General features: G+C 38.6%; 1 protein-coding gene across 1 annotated transcript in view; it reads left to right on the forward strand.

The window, feature by feature from the left end:
• Positions 1-21,872, forward strand: part of tnr (tenascin R (restrictin, janusin)) — a 66,246-nt gene that overhangs the window by 12,748 nt on the left and 31,626 nt on the right. Inside the window, exons 9-19 of the mRNA XM_020923912.1 lie at positions 2,151-2,301; positions 4,946-5,124; positions 5,626-5,716; positions 6,414-6,514; positions 7,442-7,544; positions 8,150-8,239; positions 9,616-9,749; positions 9,859-9,988; positions 11,768-12,034; positions 14,793-14,912; positions 15,856-15,999. Coding sequence (XP_020779571.1) covers positions 2,151-2,301; positions 4,946-5,124; positions 5,626-5,716; positions 6,414-6,514; positions 7,442-7,544; positions 8,150-8,239; positions 9,616-9,749; positions 9,859-9,988; positions 11,768-12,034; positions 14,793-14,912; positions 15,856-15,999 — 1,510 coding nt within the window. The remainder of the gene's footprint in view (positions 1-2,150; positions 2,302-4,945; positions 5,125-5,625; positions 5,717-6,413; positions 6,515-7,441; positions 7,545-8,149; positions 8,240-9,615; positions 9,750-9,858; positions 9,989-11,767; positions 12,035-14,792; positions 14,913-15,855; positions 16,000-21,872) is intronic.

Below are 21,872 nucleotides of genomic sequence, written 5' to 3' on the forward strand. Positions count from 1 at the left end.
GAGCCGCTTTAAAGTCTGTTCTCTGAGCTACAGGAACCAGTGCAAGGACCTGAGCAGCAGCGTTCTGGATGTACTGCAGCTGCCTTACTGCTTGTTTGGGGAGGCCAGTGAGCAGGCTGTTACAGTTAGTTTAACCTAATGGAGACAAAGGCATGGATATGTCTGGTTTAGACAGTATAATTTTGATTTCTGCTTTGACGTATTTTAGCAAATAAATTATGTTTGTGTTAATATGTTTGTTTGTGCTGGTCCCAAGCTAAGAAGGTATGGTTTAGGTATATGCTCATGATTATGCATACCTACAAGGGGGAGTAGTCTACTGTACATTTGATGGAAGAAATTAGTATTTAAGTATTTGGAGGAAAGAATGCCCAGAAAGTTATTATTCAGTAGAAGAAGATTCAATATTAAACAAGAAAGCTACAAAGTTATTTTGATTTATGATGTGAAGACCATAAATGTAATTATACTAATATTATCTAGATTTTTATTAGAAGTTAGTCCACCATTCATCAGTCTTAGTGTTTGAGGCTATTCCTGTTTATGATTAACTTTTTTTTTTTTCATAATGTAAGTGCTAATTACTGTGCCAGTGCTATTCTAGGGCATTTATTAAAAACACCTGAGAATTCCGCCTCTTTCTCCAACACATGAACAAGCAGTACAGTTTCCCTGAAGTGCCTTACCTCAGCATTATAATTCACATGCAGCAGACAAGATGGAGGTCAGAGCTCAGTGGTCAGGCCACATGCAAATGCAAATCTCTATATTTCTCAGTGACTCCAGCTCTGTAGTGTCTTCTTAATCTTGAAATGATGTTAAACGATGCCTGCAGCTCCAACACTGCTCCAAATGCCAGCCATTTTAACTGAACACATACATTCTAAATGGTACATTGAAGGATCCGTCATTAGTGATCTAAAAAGCAATGTGGGATCTTTTTTTTTTACTGATACATATTTTAAAGGTACTTCAAGAGGTAGTTGTTAACATTACATATTTATAATATTAGATTTATGATATTTGAAAGGATATTATGCGGTCTTCTGTTGCCTTGTCTTAAATGAATTTGTATTTTTGTTTGGAGCTTTATTGTTAGTCAGAAGTGTCATTTGTGAGCATTTACCTCGCAAGTTGGCTGTTGCATTTCAAAAACTTAAGTAGTTTTTAATATTTTGCTACTGTCAAAATGAACATTATTTTCTGCATTTGATAAGCCCTTCACCTCACCAACTAAATTTAGTATTAAAAACAGAATAATTCTGGAGTTTCGATTTAACCTTTTTCACAGGGTGAATCATTCCTAATTACAGGTGCACAGGGGGTAACTGGAGGTGCACTAGTAAATTGTTGGGATTATTCTTACTAAACACTTTAATTAAACCAAATAATTACTGAGATTGAACTCCAGTTGTGATACGAGAACTAAAGTTACAGAATGATCCCCAGTCCAATAATTCAGTTATTACATGGATTTCAACTCCAGTAGCTTGTGGAGTTATTGGTAATCACACGGCTTCCTCATGTTAGTGCAAACCTTCACAGAGTGGAGTCGGCAGCAGCATTAGGCCTAACATCTGTCTGTCTGCGGGAAGTGCTCTGAAACTCCCTCTGCCTCAGAACAGGTCCAGCGGCTCCATATGGATGAGGCTCACAATGTACAAAGTGGTGCCCTGTCTGGAATATGCTCTCTGAAAGGGCTCTGCTTGAATGTGTTGATAATTATTTAAGATTTTCACTTTGGGTAACATTTAATTTTACAGCACCCTTATAAAGCAAAGCAAGTTTATTTGTATGGCACAATTCATAAACAAAGTTATTGAAAGTGCTTTACAGAATAATACATAAAAATCACAATACAAACAAATATATACAAACAAATAAAAACTAAAATAATCTCATAAAATTATCATTAAAAAGAAGAGTGCAGAATAAAAAACTTTTATCTTTGATGAAGTAGGTACCTATTTCATTAAACTTGTAACGATTGCTCAAACATTAAACCTTATTTCATAAGATTGTTTAAAAAAAATAAAACTTTTTATGAAATTGTGAAGTCAACAGAAGCTGACATTTACTCAGTGTAAACAGCATGCAGTAGACAGCAGTTCTATTCTTTCTTTATCTCATCATTATGTTTTTCCCTCCAGGACAATGATGGAGGGATGACAGCACAGCTCCCCAGCACCATCACCTTTTTTGTGCAGACTGGTTTGAGACCAGGAGAGGAGTACACAGTAAACCTGGTGGCCCTGAGGGAGCAGGGCAGGAGCCAGCCCATCACTGGCATCGTCACAACATGTAAGTTCCATTACATTTTGGTATTTTTAAAGGTCCAGTATTACACAAAATTGACTCTTTTAAGCTTTATGCCATGTTAGAATTTTGTTACTTCCTCAAAAACATACCTGGACTTGTGTTTTATTTCACATGACATCACAGGGTGGTTTTGTTCCACCTTGTGATGTGATGTAGTGGTAGTTCTCTAGTTAATAGCTGCCTTTTTACATTTTGTTCAGTAAAGATTGACAATTCCAATATAGGCCCTTTAAAGGTTGTAGCTGCGTTACACTGGGCCCATACACATATAATTAATAATTGATAGAATTATGAACCTTAAGATTGCATCACTACAACATGCTGCGTAATTGGCAATGTTGCTGTTTCTGTACACACGCTCTGTAGACCCCGAGTTTCTCTGACACTGTTAATGTCATTGAAGTATGGCTCCACTGCTCACCCGTGTGACTCCACTGGGACAGCTGTAATAGATCCGATTCAAAATGTTCCCATAACAAATTCAGACTGTGGTGTCCGCAGTCAAAACATCATCCATTTCCTGTCAAGCCTTTGTTCCTGTTGTACCTTGTAATTAAGTAAGGATTAATAATTCATGACATTTTATTCATTAATTTTTCACTTGAAGCCCACTGCAGGACACCTTATTGGATAAAGAACAGAGGCAGAAGACAAATCTGAAGTTGCTCAATTATTTAGATGTAAGATTTAATCTTCTGTAGAGAGAACGACAAACCAATGAGGAGTGAAGGGAGGCTAGTGGGAGCAGACAGCTGATGTGGGAGCAGTTTTTTTCCTCTGGGTGTTTTCTAGGACATGGCCCAAGAGACCGATTCCTAATGCAGCACGGATTGAGACAAACCTGTAGTATGTCAGGTCTGACCTGAGAACACAGTGTTTCAGTAAAAGTCTTCTTTACTTCCTGCTGTGCTGTGTGTCTACTACATCTACCGTAAGGCAGAAAATGGGGAAGACGTGTGGCTTATAGATGAGACCAATGTAAATGTTACCTAGATTACATCATTTCTATCAAAATGTTATAGTAATAATAATCACTTCTATGTAAACAGTATTACAGTAAAAAATAAAAACATAGAAAGAGCCTGACTAGCAATTTCACATTTGATTACCATAATTTAGCTAATCATCAGGTAAATGAAAAAGGTTTTTAATTGTTCTGTTCTTAACACCTCATTACCTCAGCTGTAAATCCTCTGCATTAGCACTGTCTCATCTGAGCAAACCCTGAGCCTGTTAAACTCATTGTATTATGTGTTTGCTTCATTACGCCTGATATGTTTCCTATTCTTTAGCACTAATAAGAGTTGTCTTTCAGCGATCACAGTGGAAGAGTCTAATCGTGAACTGTGTTTTACACCTCTCCGATAGAGCCGCTGGGATGTGTTGTGTCAGGCTTGATAACATGCACATGTCTGGCTGTCGGAGAACAGCATTTCCAGATAACAAAATCTACCGCTGAAAAAAGCTCCCAGCAACGGACAAAAATCCCACCAGTTTTTCTAATAAGATAAGCTCTTCAGCCAGAGCAGTCAAAAATATACCTTCAGCTATAAAACTTTTTGATAGGTGTAAAAATGTCAGCGGCACGGAACATTTTATATTAACTTTTATTACGGTTTGTAAAAATGGTACAGATTGGTTGTCACTGGGATTTACACCTGCCAGTTACAGTTTTTGATGGTTCAAGGAAAAAACAGCAGTGAATTATAGCATTACTTGTGGGTATACATTACACATACACTACTCTGTGAAGTGGCTGTTAAAATACATTACAATTAGGCTTGTCTTTGAAGTTAGAGAACATTGATCACCCCAGAGTTCTAGCATTTTTCCTTCTGTGGTAGGAAGTTCCCATTTGCCTTGAACACACCTGTCTAGAAATGTTTTAGAAGAAATTAAAAGTGAAAAACTTAAATGGCCAATGTGCAAATGTATTTATTTGATTTATTTATTTATTTATTTATTTTGCTGCCCCTTGCATTTACCCCTCTGTAAGACTTTGGTGTGCAGTTTCATTTGACAAGAAGATTTTAAAGATGCACTGTGCAACTTTTCTGGTGGAGGGTACCTACTTGTCTCTATGGAGATGTTACTGCTTTCCCTTGAATGTTCCAGGATATGACATTACACATATCCATCCAGCATTTATTCATTACAGGTATTTCTGTTGCTCAAAAATACTCTTGTGAATAGGGGCGACTCTCCACAGATCTAAACTGTAATGTAGCATAGTGCTGGAACCTTTCCTTAACATTTCCCTTGTGCTGAATATAATGTTATTCTGAATTTTTTAATCTATACTGTGGAACATTCTAGACAAAGCAACAACATTTTCATGGAGACAAACAGGTGGTGGACCCTCCATTAGAGATGTTACGCTCTGTACCTTTAAACCATTACATCTCCAAAGTTTCAGCACCACACCTCGCCACTATTCATCATGATTAACCGAGATATTGGTTTTGGCTTTTGGGTAACATCATCCAGTTGAGTTATTTATATGACAGTTTTGAACACAGCATAAAGCATACAATATACATCAGAAACATCAATAGCTCCTGTCAAAATGCTCTCACAGCCTCAGCCCATTGTAAATACTGTGTGTCTTTTGGTGCCTGTTCTTCAGTGATAGATGGACCCACTCAGCTGATCGTTCGAGATGTGTCAGACACAGTGGCGTTTGTGGAGTGGACCCCACCGAAAGCTAAAATTGATCAGATCGTTCTGCGCTACGGCCTGGTGGGAGGAGAAGGGCCACGTACCACCTTCCGCCTGCAGCCCTCACTCAGCCAGTATTCCCTTCAGGTCAGCCCAATGTGTTTGTGTGGATATGCCCTGTTAACCTGCCAAGAACCATAAAGTATTTATTTAGCACACGTTTGAGCATGTTTTCTTTCCATGGTCTACATCAGTGGCTCTCAAATTTTTCACACCAAGTACCACCAAAAAAACATATGGCTTTTCGAGTACCACCTGAGCTAGACCAAGTTTAACAGGACTAAAGGCTTAAACCAGGTCTGAAAGTGGACTATCATTTCCACTGTAGTTCTAATCAAGAAATTATCCATAATAAGACCAAAAAGTGGATAAAATTAACTTTGAATTTGGCAAACTCACTGAAGAGCTGTCCAAATACCACCTGAAAGAGCTCGCATAGCACCAGTGATACATGTACCACAGTTTGAGAAACACTGGTTTATGTTAAATAGTCATAGCTCACTGCTTGTCTGCTGTCTGTGCTGTGAGATAAAGCAGAACAAATGCATAGATCCCTCTTAGGTACTCTCTATGTTTTGTGTTGTACAGGTTCTGCGTCCCGGATCGCGTTATAATGTATCTGTGAGCGGAGTGAGGAAAGGAAACGAGAGCTTAGCCATTTCCACAGAGTTTTCCACTGGTGAGAGTTGACAGCAGTACATGGAGAAATGATTCTGCTGGTGCTATAGAATACAACATTTATGTACTTAAATATGGCCTCATACATTATGTGCATTATCATACACAGAATAAGAAAACAAATCTATTCTAAATTAAGATACTACTAATCCTGATTTAACTAAAAATGTGCAGTTGCCCTTTTATTATTTGGTTATATTTATTCTCTAGCATCCTAAAAGATGCACTGTCACTTTCCTGCTCGAAGGTTCACCACTTTGACTTTGTGCTTTTTTTTTCCTGAAATGTTCTACAGTATGTCATTTAAATGAGCTATTTCATTGGAGACAAGCAGGCCACATCGCTAGGCCACGTTACAGGTCAGATCTGTGGGTGCGCGCGCATTAATAATGCATGATATAAAGATATATTTGTTTAATGCCATACTGTGGAACATTCCATACTGTGGAACATGCCATAACATCACCATGGAGATGGTAGACCCTTGACCAAAAAGGTTACACAGTGCAACTTTAAGATAATGGAATGTATTAAAAGTACACTGCACAAACGCTATACTGTTTAATTAGAAAAAGTGTCAACATTTCTCTTTCAACATTAATAAGATTTGACTCAACAAAAAGTTGATTGTGTAAACTGCTGATGTTTGCTTGTTCACCCTCCCTGAGAATTGGTCTCAGTGTCCCCAACATTGTCAGCTTTATCGTTTTTCTCAGAGATCGATGCTCCTAAGAACTTGCGCCTTGTGTCCAAGAGCTCTACCAGCCTGGAGCTGGAGTGGGACAACAGTGAGGCTGAGGTAACTCTGCAGAAGCACTTGTTTTTTCTTTGTTTGGTTGGTTTATTTTATAATTTCTATTTTAATTCTATTTAACTTTTGTTTTGCTGCTATGGCAGTTATCTTCTTAGTTCCCACACAACTAGTTTCAGTAGTCTAATGAGGACCATTTGGTCTTCCGATAATTTACTTTAATAGAGACCAAAAAATAAGCTATTGGTCTGAGAAAAGAATCTATTAAAATAAGTAATTCAATGTTTTGATGTTTTTGACAAATAGAATTGGGTGGCTTTTCTCTAGTCACTACAGGCAATTTAAGACCCATGACTTTGATATGTCTAAGAACAATTTTCTATCTCCGTAGTGGTTCACAGCAGTTAATTTATCCTTTGATAGACTTAGACACATTTTATTGATCCTCAAGGGAAATTATTTGGACACAGTAGCTCATGCGCCACAATATATTAGAATAACAAAGAGGAAAAATACTAATGGTAATAATAAATTCAAAATAAGTAGCAGAAATAACAAGTAACTGGTATCAAATAAGGCATAATTATATAAATGTATATGTTCAGTACAATAAAAGCATAAATAAAAAATATAGAAATATAGTAATACAAAATATACCTCAGCTATATGCAAGAGGCTGTAAGGAGAAAGAATTGACATGACAGAAGGTTATCTATTACATAAGGGTGAGTTGCTATACAGTTGTATGGAGTATGGAATGAATGTAGTTCTGTATCTCTCACTGTCTGAGCGGAGCTGTAGGAGCCTGTTGGAGAATGAGCTCCTCTCTCCCTCTATAGTCTGGAGTAGTGGCTGAGCAGGAGTGTCCATGATGGAGAGCAGTTTGTAAAGTGTCCTTCCATCCCTCACTAACTGTTATCAGTTACCTTAGCGTTGATGTCTTCAGGTAAACTATTTCACAATGCATCTCTACAGGTGGATGGTTACCAAGTGGTGTACAGCACTTTGGCTGGAGATTTGTATGATAAAGTCACTGTCCCACGCAATGAGGGAGTCACCTCCAAGACCACACTGACAGGTAAAGTTAATGTATTAAATCAGTATTAATGCAGTTGCACTTATACACTATATGCATATTGGACAGTGCCTTGTCAGTCAGGATCATCTCCTCAGCTAAAAGTGGACTGACAGGCTCCTGCAGGAGTCATGACTGTCTGCACAAGCACTTGTTGTCCTGCGGCCATATTGAAAGGCTGTCAGGAAGGAGGGGTCAGCTGGGAGTTTTTTGAAAAAGGCCATAGTGCTGAAAGGGCACAGCTGACATAAGAATAGAAGCAAAAGGTCCCTGTGTTATTCAGTCCATCCAATGCAATCAATGCACTTTCTACTTTCATTCCCCCTCCCACACCCTCACTTTCTTCATCGGCCTATACAGTATTCTTCTTTTGATCAATGTTTGGTTGCTCATATATTTATTCAAGCTGCTTGGGGAATTCTGGAAAATGATGCTAATGTAATCAGTCATGCTGTTAGTAAAAATCGCTGCATCTTCAGAATTTAAATGATGTTAATTTTGCTTAGTCACCAAAGTTGCACTAAGTGGGCTGTCAGACCTCACTTGTGTACAAGGACACACTTTGTCATACTCTCTAACTAGTGCATATTTTCTTTTCTCTATCACAGAGCTTCTCCCAGGTACAGAGTATGGCATTGGTATCTCGGCAATGAGAGGAAGTAACCAGAGCGCGCCCTCAACAATGAACGCCAGGACAGGTACATCACAGGAGAGGGTGCGCACACACCAGGAAGTTATTTTTTAAAAATCCCAAATTTTGAAATTTTGCATAACAAAAAAATATAACATTAAAAAAATAAAAAACAAAACCCTCCCACACCCCACCCTTCTCTCCATACTGCAGAAAGTTACAAAAAAACAAAACAAAAACAATCCATATGTGTTCAAAGTGTTGGAAGTTTTAAAATTTTAACAATATTCTGATAAGAGCATATGTTTATAAGACATTCTTGGGGGCAAAGCTAAATTCATCTTTACAGTTACTCTAGCTTAACTTTGGCTTAATTTCTGTTCAATGAATACTTCCAGTGTTAGATGTTTTTTCTCATAAACAGGAGTCCCTTCATTGGAAGCAGTGTTAGTCCTTTTGGCAATTCTTATTACATTCAACTCTTTCTTAGAACAATGAAACATACATATTACAAGGAGACCTATTGCGAGTTGTGAATTTCAATGGCTAAAGGTGTTTTAAAATTGCTTCAATCCGACAACTCTTTTAAGTCCCATTTCTTCTTTCACCCTTTGAACTTGGAAAGGCACTATATTCAACATGTATTTTCTCAAACAACCTTAAATAATTTCAAAACACCTCCATCTTCCAGGCACAACACACAGCAGGACATAGGTTGAAAGCACCATTTTCATCCTCTAGACAAGGTTCAGTTAAGGCTGGTCTCTTTTCAACTAAACTTTGAAGGTGAATATTGTCTATAGAAATACACAATGTGTTGTGCTTTAGCATTTACTTTTAACTAATGATGTAAACATGCCTTGATGTAGAATTGTACAAATAATTTTCAATTGATGACAATCATCTGGATTTTTTTATGCTGATTGATTTTTTTCTGTGAAGCAGAGCAGTGTAACACCAAGCTTGAGCATGAACATCCTTGTACAAGGCCAAGACAGGAAGTGTAAAACATCCGTTTCCATTCAGAGTGATCGACTGTCAGCTTGTATCACTCTCCCCTTCTCCAGCCATTCACTGCACATTTCTGTCAGCAAAATTTGAGTCTATGAAATGTCCATCAAGGTGAAAAGATGTTTACACAGATTTGTTTAGCAGTTTAAAGCATCTAAACCAGACTCATGTTTTTGGTTTGAGTAAGTCCGCATTTGCTAAACAAGGAAATACTTTTTCAGTGTTTGTTTATTGATCAGGTTGTAAGATAAACTCACACTTTAATACTGCATACATTAACTCATACATACATACATATATACACACACACATATATATATATATATATATATATATATATATATATATATTTTTTTTTTTTTTTTTTTTTTTTTTTTTTTTTTTATTGATGCAATACATTTTACTGATAGTATTTCAAATGTTTCCACATAGGTCTGGATGTTCCATTGGACCTTACTGTCACAGCCTCCACAGATAACACCATAACTCTTGTGTGGGGGGTTGTCCAGGGCCCCATTGACCATTACAAGGTTACCTACATATCGTCTTCTGGCATCACAACCGAGGTAAAAATATATAATGTAATATACAGTATATCAGAGGACATCAATAATGTGCTCCAAGGATGTGACCTTAAGTTGGTTGTAAGAAATGAACATTTTTGTTTTCTTGTAGCTCACTGTTCCCAAAGATGTGACCACGGTGACACTGGTGGACCTTGAGCCTGGAACCGAATACACAATCACTGTGGCTGCACGGAGAGGCAGACAACAGAGCACGGCTGCTACAATAGACGCTTTTACGGGTAAATTACAAAAAAAAAAATTACATAGAAAATTAGATTGCATTTGTCAAAACATCACCTTCAAATGCTGCTTAAACACCTTTTTAAACATATGGCTGTTTTATTTCTTCAAAAAGTAAATTTTCTAGCTCCATTCAAGCTCCATAAAGGACTTAAATGGATTGTATAATGAGGTGGTGTGTGGAGGTAAGGCGACTCATACCAAAAGAAAATCAAGGCCTTAAAGGACTTTGAACGAGTAATTAGCCACGGTAAATTATTCAAGTCAGCTAATGAGGCTTTTACAAGTGTTTTCTAATTGTGCCTCTGTTCTGCATCGAAAGCTGTTTGTGTTTAGCTGTAATTCCTTTTCCAACACCACCACCGGCCATTCGTTCTTGTGTTTAAGCAACGGTACTGTCACGCACAATCAGTGTTTCTCCTGATGTTTTAACAAAAAAAACGCCATTTCAACTTGTACAAAGAATGTTGTCATGGTGACGGGCATCTGCTAACCCGCTGTCAGATCTGTCATTTGTGTGGACGCTCTGTTAACTGTCATTCTGCGTTCCTCTTTCTTTTCGCTGGACTCATCACTGTCGCTGCTGAAATCATCATCCCATCTATCTGATAATGGGAGTCGATTCTTTAACCATCTTAACCATCTGGAGAGGTCTGAGCAGAGACAATGGTGAAATGACAGATTTTAAAGAACAAGAATAAGGGGAAGTAATTGCCCATCAAGCTCATGTCAACTTGTCACTTGGTCAAATTGGCAACATCTGTCAACCGGCACTGTCGTGAACTCTTCGTACAAGATCTTTCTCCAACACAGACTGGCTTGAAAGTTCCTCTGTCTTTGCTTTAAATGTGTGAATTGCCTAACCTCTGAAAGAACAAGTGGCAAAAAATATCTAAATAGTAGCCTGCTAATTTAAATGCTCTTGCCTCCTTCTCAGTTATTAACACTTTTTAAATGTCTCCTCGCCCAAAGTGTTTTGAACAAGCTGAGCAGCCAAACAGTCTGACCTTCATCTACGTAAAAGAACCGTCCCTACCAGCTCTCCAGAATGGAATTTTAGTATTTAGTAAAGTAAAAACAAGCCTGTTGTAATTTAGTTGAAATGTAGTTGTCAGTTTTATGTTTTAATTATGTTATTCATAAACATTGATTTCAGCATTCACACCGGCAGGTTTGAGTGCGAACTGTAACTTTCATATTTCATATTCATTTCAAAGCCCAAATATTGCATTAGTTTTATCCTTTCTGCTCCATATGCCATAGAACCATACTAAGAGTAGTTGCATTACGTTCAACTTTCAAATGAAGTAAACAGTGAGGATTTACATTTAGCTGAAAATATAGTGAAAATTATGGCCTGTCTCTATTCATTCCAAATTAATTTATATTTTTACTGAACAGAATTCATTGCGTTTCTCTCTCTCAAACAATGTCTGCTTTTTGCTTTTTAATCACGATCATAATTTCACTTACATTTTATTTTAATGCCACTAAATCTCATTATTTCTGTCTTTTATGGCCAATTAAATCATTACTGGCACTTCGTTGTGCTCTTTCTCTAACCTACCTCATCAAGATTTCACCCAAGGCCAATTTTCTCAACTGTGTAATAAAGGACCCATCATGGCCGCCCGGACCACCTACATCCATCACTGACTTCCTCCTTTGTCATCTTCATAACAGCAGCAGCATTTCCTTTTCTTCTTCTCTCACTTTTGCTCCTTGTGGTCAGCTCTTTTATGTGTCCTTGGCTGACATTGAAACCTCCGCTCCTCCAGGAATCAGGCCCGTAACTCACCTCTTCCTGTCAGAGGTGACTGCAGACGCCGTGCTGGTGGCCTGGAGCTCTCCGGCGCCCCCTGCAGACCTCTTCATTCTTAGCTACAGCTCGGCCGATGGGACGGACACCTCCAAGGTCACTCTGGAGGGATCCAGGACCAGGTCTCTGGTTCAGGGCCTGCTACCTGCGACACAGTACACCATCAGTTTAATCACTATACAAAGGGACTCTACCTCTGAGCCTATTACAGCCTCTCTCACCACAGGTGAGCTGACAGCAGGCATCTTCATTACCCAATCTGTTCTCACCCATTCAACAAGTTTATTTATCTCATAAAGCATAAAAATGCCTCATTACTTGAATCTGAAAATAATTTTCTTCAAAATAACATTTACCATTGCTCCTTTAACAAATATTATCTCTATAGAAGATCAATAAAAGTTGCTGCATTAAAAAAATTTGATGTTTGGCAGGTTGTATTTTACATTTAGTGGACCTTGGATTTGTACCAAACACTTCATGAAGAGGCCAAAGAGATTTTGCAGTTAGTGACACACTTGAGTTTTGCATTCAGTCTAGTGCAATTGGGTTATATATTTGGCAACACACCAAATGAAGCTCTGTAAATTTGACTCTATATATTTACACAAATAAATGTTTTGTTAGTGCTACATGGTGCGTAGACTTATTATTTCTCCTAAACCTGTCAGGAGTAATCATTTTCCTTGGCACTGCAATAAAAAGCTTATCTCTTCTGGTTGTTTGCCAAAGCAACTTCATAATGTTTGTTTGAAAGTGAAATTACTCTGGGAAGCATATGTCTGCGAGACAGATGAGGCAGTACTAATGATAGAATATATATATTCTACAACCAAAACACATGTATGACCATTAGGTGTTATCTCCATAATGCTGTGTGAAAGGATTTGTACTGATTACTTCATATGCAGCTTTACAATCTTTACAGAAAAACATTATATTTTTTCTTTGAGCTGTCATAGGGCTGATGGTTGCTACAGTAGCTTTCTGACTCCAATCTAAATAAGAGCGTTATCCCTATTAAATCTAATGTAATTGGATATTAGAGGTGTCAGCTATCTTATAATGTAGGTTATTTCAGTAATTGTTTGTGATATGTGTTCTCTTCTTCATTCCTTTTCATGTAAATCTTAAGCTACTCACAGTGTTACACCTTCATTGTAAACAGACAATGGCCCAGTTATGTCATACGTGAATATAGCTCTCAATATCTCCCTTTGGATTTCAAGTATTCTTTCATTCCCTGCACAGAAGGACTCACTCGCGGGTCAGGATTAGGCAAATAGAAAAGAGATGTTGTTTTTTCCAGTAGAAAGGAAAATGAAAAGAGAAAAATAAAGCTGAAGAGACAAAGAGAGAAGTCACCATAGATGGGTGTATTAGTGCGGTGCCAGAGCCAGAGACACCTGCAGTTATCTGATTACTCTGCTCTTTCTATATAAGAGCCTTGGCAGCCTTGAGCCACACTGCTGTCTCCTCTCATTCTCCCGCACACAGTGATAAGCAGGTGGACTGCTATGGATTGGGTAGGGATTTTGAGGCACTGCAGTGCACCTGTCTGTATAATATCCTGTGCAAGATTTTGGAGTATTTTTAGAACATACATTAAGGGTCCCATATTATGCTATTTTCTATGTTTCTATGTTATGATGTTGTTTCCTCATCAAAACATTCTTGGAATTGCCTGTCTCTCACAAGGTGGAACAGAGCAATGTTGGTTCCTCTAAACAAAAGAGAGTTTGAATTATTTGTGGTAGTCCTAGCAGCTACATTACTAGTGGAAGTACATTGTATAAACAGGAGAGATTTATCCATACCAGTAGTTATAGTAGTAATTTTTTCATGAACTTTCTTTATAATCAATCATCAAGTTACACATTGTTTTTATTACAAATATATTTGAATATTTGGACAAAACAATGGATAGTGCTATAATACTAGAACATGTTTCTGTCCTAAAGCCTGTACAAGATAGATGTGCTTATCCGAGTATTTGCATTTCTACAATAATGCATTCCAGCCCTGGGGTCACGTCCATAATGTAATGTAAATGGAATCATATAGTCAATAATGTCAGAGAATTATCATATAACATATGCTTCCACAGCCACAGGTACATTATAGCATTACTTTGCCATTATTCTGTTGTACTCCTTTGTAAGCTATACATCCATCCATGATTAAATAATAATTGCTGAATTCTATCCAGGAACTGTTTAATTAGATCTAAGCTTTGAATTATAAATGGGACAGCTGCTCATTCAGAATAACAATTTTCTCTCAAACATACAGTATTACCAAGGCATTCCCCACTTTTCTCTTTTAAAACTCTCAATCCTTGTCCAGTTCTTTCCCATTTCTATTTAGCACTTGGGAGCTGATATCTTTTAATTACTGCATTTGCCCACATTGTTTTGGCCATAACCTTTGCAGCGCCGCTCTGTTGTCTCTAGAGCCACATAACACAAAACGGGAGCGCCGAGGGAATACTCTGAGCAGACCTGGCTCTGTCACAGACCTCTCATTGTGTTTTTATGGCTGGATGATCAGGCTTTACTTGCACAAAATCTGCTACTTCCTAAGATACATTTGCACACTCATACTTACACTAAGCACAACACAAAGGTTTGTTTATGTAAAATGGATGAAAGAGGGATTTAAGGTGTAGGAAAATAACGAGTAAGGATAAAGTCGTCTCTTTTTTCAAGAGCACAAAGACTCAGGATTACTTAAATGTATTCTTAAGGTAAAACATTGAACTTTTCATTCTCCTTCCAGTCCAGCACTTTAATTCAGTGAGGAAATTCATAGTTCTTGGTATATATTTTTTTCTTCAAACCATTAATTAACTGTCAACTCCAGGACATTCTCACATTTTTTCACATATCAAACATTACTTACTGTGCCTGCCAAGCGTACTTAATCAAGTTAATGTAATATGCATTAGTTTGGATATTAGATGACTCTTCTTTGTCCTCTTCCAGGTACAGACCCACCCAAAGAGCTGCTGGTGTCTGATGTGACAGAAGACTCTGTGACCCTTTCCTGGATCACACCATTGGCTCCTTTCAAGTACTACAAACTGTCTTATCTCTCAGCCCAAGGTATCATATAATTTTAAATATCAGTTTTCCGTTAAAGTGCCTTAGACAGGTCAGATTGCTAATGTCACAAAAACATAGTTAATACAATTGTATCAATTATATATTTAACAAAAAAAATATTAAGTACATTTATTTAGTTTTTTATATAATATAATTTTATACTTGGTTACATGGGAAGGAGATATGACATATATTAAATGAATGTTCAAAGTTGGTTGCATAGCTATGGTTATTCCTTTTTAAAACTCATTCCTACTCTCTATATTTTTTGTAATGTATTCTTTTGTAACTGTTTCCACAAACTGATTTAGAAACATGATACATTTTCACCACAGATACTATCAAAAACTAGCCTGATTCATCAGCCGGGTTCACTTCATAGAAACTGTCTGACCTTGCAGCGTTAGAGTTTGTTCTCTTGACGGTAGGCAGGTACTTTTTTAAATTTAACTAATCGCTGCTATTTGGTCATGACATATGTAATGCGCCGCTAACAGGGCTAACTGGTATATTATGCTTTTCCCAAATCCCATAGGAAGAAAGGCAATAAAATCTCTTAGTCTTTCCCCTTGATAAAATTCACCAAACATTCTCTTTGTTCCGGCTTTAAATCCTTGATCTCGGGAATTGCTTGCCAACACAGAATGTATGGTTCTTCGCTGACTGGCTGGTACCCAAACTGGCACTTTCGGGGTTTTTGCGAACCGTCTAGTGTATTCCGATTCCTGACCTAGTCTCTGGAGAGAAATGAAATTGAGCAGAGGTACTAGGTGGCACCAGCCTGGCTAATCACAAACCAAGTAAAAAAACAAACCAAAAAAAAAACCAAAAACATGAAAACCTGTCCTGTTCACTTACTCACTCACTGTATCTAAGCTCTTATATTGTACCCACTAGCTCCCTGGTGTCTGTGTATTCTCATGTGTGTTGTCATGTGGTGCAGGGCGAGAGGACAGCATGATGATTGACAGTGATGTGAACAACTACACCTTGTCCAGTCTGTTCCCGGCCACAGAGTACGAGATCAGCCTGACTGCTGTTCGTGAAAACCAGGAGAGCAAGGCGGTTAGCACCTCTGTGTTTACAGGTGAGTAGCTCATACTGGCCAACCACTCACAAAATATTACACACATATTTACAAACATTTTAGTTATTTTTATCATCCATTTACAACTATAACAAGTACCATGTCATATGATAAAACATGACATGGAAGTGTAGTGTAGGACAGGCCTGTCACAAGAACACATTTTGAAGTGTGATTGTTGAAGTACATATAGACAATAAATGATAACTCTAGAGTAGATATAAACCCTCCCAAAAATCTAAATGTACAGTATCATTAAAAACCATGAGATGCATCAAATAAGTAGCAGAAGGAAACACTTCAGAACTTAGTTTTCATCTGTAAATGTCATGGAAAATATTAATTAAATATTTTTTACTTAAAGGTGCATTGTGTAACTGTTACAACTCAGGTGGATAAAACATATTAAAGAGGACACAGGAGGCAAAAGGGTTACAAAATTAAAAGTTTTTTTTATTTTTTATTATTTTTAAGTTCATTTTAATTTACTCTAAAAACGCTAAAACCCTTTCCATGCCCAAAAACCAAGTAACAACTGAAAGATGGACCTGGTGAGCTGGCCAAACAGAACAAAACCGGTACCGACACCACTATCCTAAAAAAGACATCCCCAAACTAACCTTACCAAACAAAAGACGAAAACAGGACAGCCCGTCCCACCAGGTCAAACACAAAAGGCTAACTGCATCTAACAGGCATGGTGCAGCCTGCGCCTAGCAGCCAAGGCAAGGCAATGAGCATGTGCCCAGGTGCGCAATGGGCGAGGCGGTGCACAGCGAGAGCGCAGGAGCAAGAGAGCGCATCACTAATAGGCGGCCTATTTATATTACGACCAGCCAAACCACAAAACATACATAAGTATAAAAATACACACAAGGGGATGCGCAAAGGGGCGCCAGCACGTAACAGTAACTTTTATGGTGGGTGCGGTGGGGAAGGTCTGTCACCTGCCTGTTTTCATGGAGATGTTATTGCTCTGCCTGGGGTCTTCACTGTATGACATTAAACACCTCTACCTTTTATTTAATCACAGGTGGTTATATAGTGTAGCTCAAAAATATGTAGAAAAACAGGCTTTCTGACTGTGAGCAGGGCTGCTTCTCCACAGATCTAAGCTGTAACTTTGTCTGGTTTGGTTTCCATGGAGATAGAAAGGTTTAATACCGCACTGTGAAACATTCCAGACAAAGCAATAACATCTCAATGGAAAAAGCATTTGACAGACTCTCTGTCAAAGAAGTTACACATTGCACCTTTAAATGTTATCATATAGCCAAAAAATAACCCAAAAAAATCCCTGCATTGCAAAATGTGCATACAATAAATACTGACCCCAAAAAAAATGTTGTTCCAGTTTTCATATATTGTATATATTACACATATTGTTGTCCATATAGTAAATATTGTGACAGGCCTAGTATAGGACAACTGAAACCCTACTATAATTGGTATATCTTTCCCCCTTCATGTGTATGCACCTCTGAATGCCTCTGTCCTTGTTTAGACTCCACTGCACTTCATTAGCACTTTCCTTAATTGCCTCGGTCTCTGAACTGTTAAGATAGCCTTGAAACACAAGTTTGAGAACCCCAGTTTTATATCATTTTCAGATAGCTCTAGCCTTTGTGGAAGCGCGAAGATTAACACACTCTCCTGGCACTGTATGCATAATCTCCAGTGTGAGAGATGAGGAGCAAGCAGGAGAGCTTTGGAGAGGACAGGACAGGAGGGAACCAGAGAAACGAAAGTGTTTGCATGCCAATGAGACCTGATTCACCGAGAGCTGCGAGGTTCAACAATCCAGCCCAGGGAATAAGATGCTGTAAAAGTCCTTTTCTCTCACTTTCACTTAACTCCTCCTAGGAAAATGTTATCTGCTTTTTTAACAACTCCAGCGTACTCAGCAAGAGCAGAGCCACCAAGACTATAACAGCTTGAACATTACTTTAATATCAGCCTTGTTAGAAATTGTTAATAACATTTTCATTATACTACAAAAAGCATAACAAGGCACATGTTAATACCATTTTGAACATTACACAAATAGGGGATTGGAAGAGTAATCCACTTGCTTGGCAAAGGATGTAATGGCTTGAAAAACAAGCCATTGTTATTCATTTTACAGTCATTTAGAAAAAGACTGAAAATGAAGGGTGTGTGTTTTATTGTCCTCATTTTAAAAGGGAAAAATGCCTGATACAAAAGAGCATTTGGTAGGGCTTGGAGCATTTTGGCTGGACGATATGGCAAAAAATGGAAAAAAATCATAACAATTTCTTTCCTCATTGATCAAGCTTTTCAGTCCATTTTATCCCTCCAAAGCCTGCTCCAGACCACATGCTTCTACAGCATTGATAAAAGTCATACTTTGAACCAAAAAAAAAAGCTCTGTTGATTTTCTAAAATATTTTAGTTTCCCTCAAATCACTTGAAAAACCTGAAATCTAGGTTAAATCCAAAAGTTTAAAACCTGAATAATGCCACAAGATACCTACATCTATCTCTGCCCATTTCACTGTTACCTACAGTTATTCCAAAAAAATTCCCTTTTTTGGTCAGAGATGTAGAGTATGAGCAGAGATATATTATGTTACCATTATTCAAAAATAAAACACGTAAAAGACGTAAACACTGCCTGTTACAGTGAAATGCCACTCTGAAGAGGCAGGGCCTATCAGCTCTGCAGTTTTGAACAGGAAGCCAGTGTATCTAAAATCTATTTCTAATATTTTACACTTAGATCAATAGATCATTTACAATTAACAAAATGATAAATAAATACTAAATATCTCAAAAAGTAACTTAACTTAAAGTAACTTGTGATAAATTAACTGGACTTTACCACATACAGTATAACCTTACAAGTTTTCCGTCTTGTTTTTGTTCATTACGGTGAGGATTTAGACCTTTAACCTTCTTTACCCTCATACCAGGCTTCAATTTTCTTGTGTCTTTGTATCGAACAATGTGTAAGCCCCAGTCAATCCAAAAACCCTGCTTATCTGAGCCAAGCCATTTCTATCCTGTGGTCCACTGCTGCAGGCTGGACCACCTTGTTTTCTATTGATTAGGTCTTTGCTCTGTGTACAAGAGCTGCCAGAGAGGGGAATGAGGTTTCACTACACCACCATCAGAGGGCTCAGCCTATTGATAAGTGTTGTATGAGCTGAAATCGAATAAAAAATAAACATGGGTTGATTTTGATTAAGATTTGTTTTTAAAGGTGCATTGTGTAACATTTTTAGTGGAGAGTCTACCACCTGCTTGTCTCAGTGGAAATTGTATTGATGTGTCTAGAATGTTCCACAGTATTTAGTAAACCTATACAATTCAGATCTGTGGAGAGTCGCCCCATTCACAGAAGGAATTGATGTATTTTTGAGCAATAGAAACATCCATAATGAATAAATGCTGGCTGTATATGTTTAATGTCATACCATGGAACATTCCAGGCTAAGCAATAACATCTCCATGGAGACAGGTATGTAGCAGTAGAATCTTCCATCAGAAAAGTTTCATAGTGCCCCTTGCAGTGCAGCAAAACATTTTTTTAAAAATCCACTTCATCATTGTTGAAAAGTAGAGTGCCATCAGTTGAGAGATCTTTGCAAACCAGAGCAAACACTTGTCACAATGGCTTCGTGCCACAGTACAATCTACCCAGTCCCAAAAATCACCAGATTATCTTCTACATTCACAGTGGCAAAATACAAGCCAAATGAGAGGCTGTTTGAGAACGTCAGAACAACAGAATGAAGACTGCAGCACTTTGAGATCCACATAACCCTTTATTACAACCACCACAAAACAATACTCAAGGTTTGAATGCAAAATGTCTCTTTTTAACACAGTTTAGCAGGCTGCAGGGCTCTTCTCTCTCTACAAATGAATGCCAAAATAAGATGTCTGCTGCTGAAAAATGGCCCATGGGAGATAACTGTTTTAAGACTAGACTATATAAATGTATGCATCACTTTTAAAAGACTCTGACTATGAAAACACAACTTCAAACATCCACTAGAGGAAATTCTAAATATGCATTATAAATCATTTAAAGCTGGAGTATTTCACAAATTGCCGTCAAATGAACAATGAAATGAAAGTGCTTGCAGAAAAATAATTATGAAGAAAAGAGCATTTACAAAAAGATTATTGAAGTAAAACATGATATATTACCTGAATTCTTTTTAACAACTACATCAAGATTAGCATGGGGTGACATTCAAATATTGTGTCACATTTTTGCGCTTAAAAGTGCGCTATCTTACTTCTCTGAAAATTAACCTGATTTTAACTAATTTTTCTAAGGCGTAGTGGCCCTAGTTACCATAATTATGCATGCTTTTGCTGTAGTTTTGAGAAATAACAATACCTGTAATGTAATGAAGAAATGTTTGTTTATTGCCATACTGTGGAATATCACTGGCAAAGCAATAAGAAAACATGAACTTAGTGCACCTTTAACAATAATAAAAATTGTAGGGAAAATGTTATATATATTTAAAAAAATTGTGTTTCTCACCTTCCACGGTGGTAGGTCTCTCTCACCCTCATTCAGCTCGGGTCCTCTACCAGAGGCCTGGGAGCTTGAGAGTTCTGCACAGTATCTTTGCTGTTCCCAGTACTGCACTTTTCTGGACTGAGATGTCCATTGTTTTTCCCGGTATCTGTTGTAGCCACTCTTCCAGTTTGGGGGTTACAGCCCCGAGTGCTCCGATCACCACAGGCACCACTGATGCCTTTACTTTCCAGGCTCTCTCCAGCTCTTCCTTGAGCCCCCTGGTATTTCTCTAGCTTCTCCTGTTCCTTTTTCCTGATATTACCATCGCTTGGTATTGCGATGTCAACCACCACTGCTCTGCTCTGTTTCTAATCCACCACCACTATGTCTGGTTGGTTCGCCATCACCATTCTGTCAGTCTGTATCTGGAAGTCCCACAGGATCTTGGCTCGGTCATTCTCCACAACCTTTGGAGGTGTTTCCCACCTTGATCCTTGGGTCTCCAGCCCGTACTCTGCACAGATGTTTCTGTACACTATGCCCGCCACTTGGTTATGTCACTCCATGTATGCTTTCCCTGCCAGCATCTTACACCCTGCAGTTATGTGCTGGACTGTCTCAGGAGCCTCTTTGCACAGTCTACACCGTGGGTCTTGTCTGGTGTGGTAGATCTGGGCCTCTATTGCTCGAGTGCCCAGGGCCTGCTCCTGAGCAGCCAGGATCTGTGCCTCTGTGCTGTCCTTCAGACCAGCCCTCTCAAGCCATTGGTAGGATTTCTTGATATCAGCCACTTCAGTTATGTTCCGGTGGTACGCCCCATGTAGGGGTTTGTCCTGCCATGATGGTCCCTCCAGCACCTCTTCCTCTGGACCCCACTGTCTGAGACATTCTCTGAGCACCTCATCTGCCGGGGCCTTGTCCTTGATGTACTCAAGGAGCTTGGATGTTTCATCCTGGACAGTGGTTCCCACACTCACTAGTCCTCGGCCCCCTTCCTTCCGGCCTGCATACAGTCTCAGGGTGCTGGATTTGGGATGGAACCCTCCATGCATGGTCAGGAGCTTTCGTGTCTTAACATCTGTGGTCTGTATCTCCTCCTTTGGTCAGCTTACAATCCCTGCAGGGTATCTGATCACTGGCAGGGCGTAGCTGTTGATTGCCTGCATCTTGTTCTTGCCATTGAGCTGGCTTCTAAGGACTTGCCTCACTCTTTGCAGGTATTTGGCCGTAGCCGCTTTCCTTGTTGCCTCTTCGAGGTTGCCATTTGCTTGTGGGATACCAAGGTACTTGTAACTGTCCTCAACGTCTGCTATTGTTCCCTCCGGGAGTGACACCCCCTCTGTGTGGACTACCTTCCCTCTCTTTGTCACCA

Source organism: Boleophthalmus pectinirostris, unplaced genomic scaffold (genome assembly GCF_026225935.1).
Source record: "Boleophthalmus pectinirostris isolate CB_2022bp ecotype Guang Dong unplaced genomic scaffold, ASM2622593v1 HiC_scaffold_16, whole genome shotgun sequence".
NCBI lineage: Eukaryota > Metazoa > Chordata > Actinopteri > Gobiiformes > Gobiidae > Boleophthalmus > Boleophthalmus pectinirostris.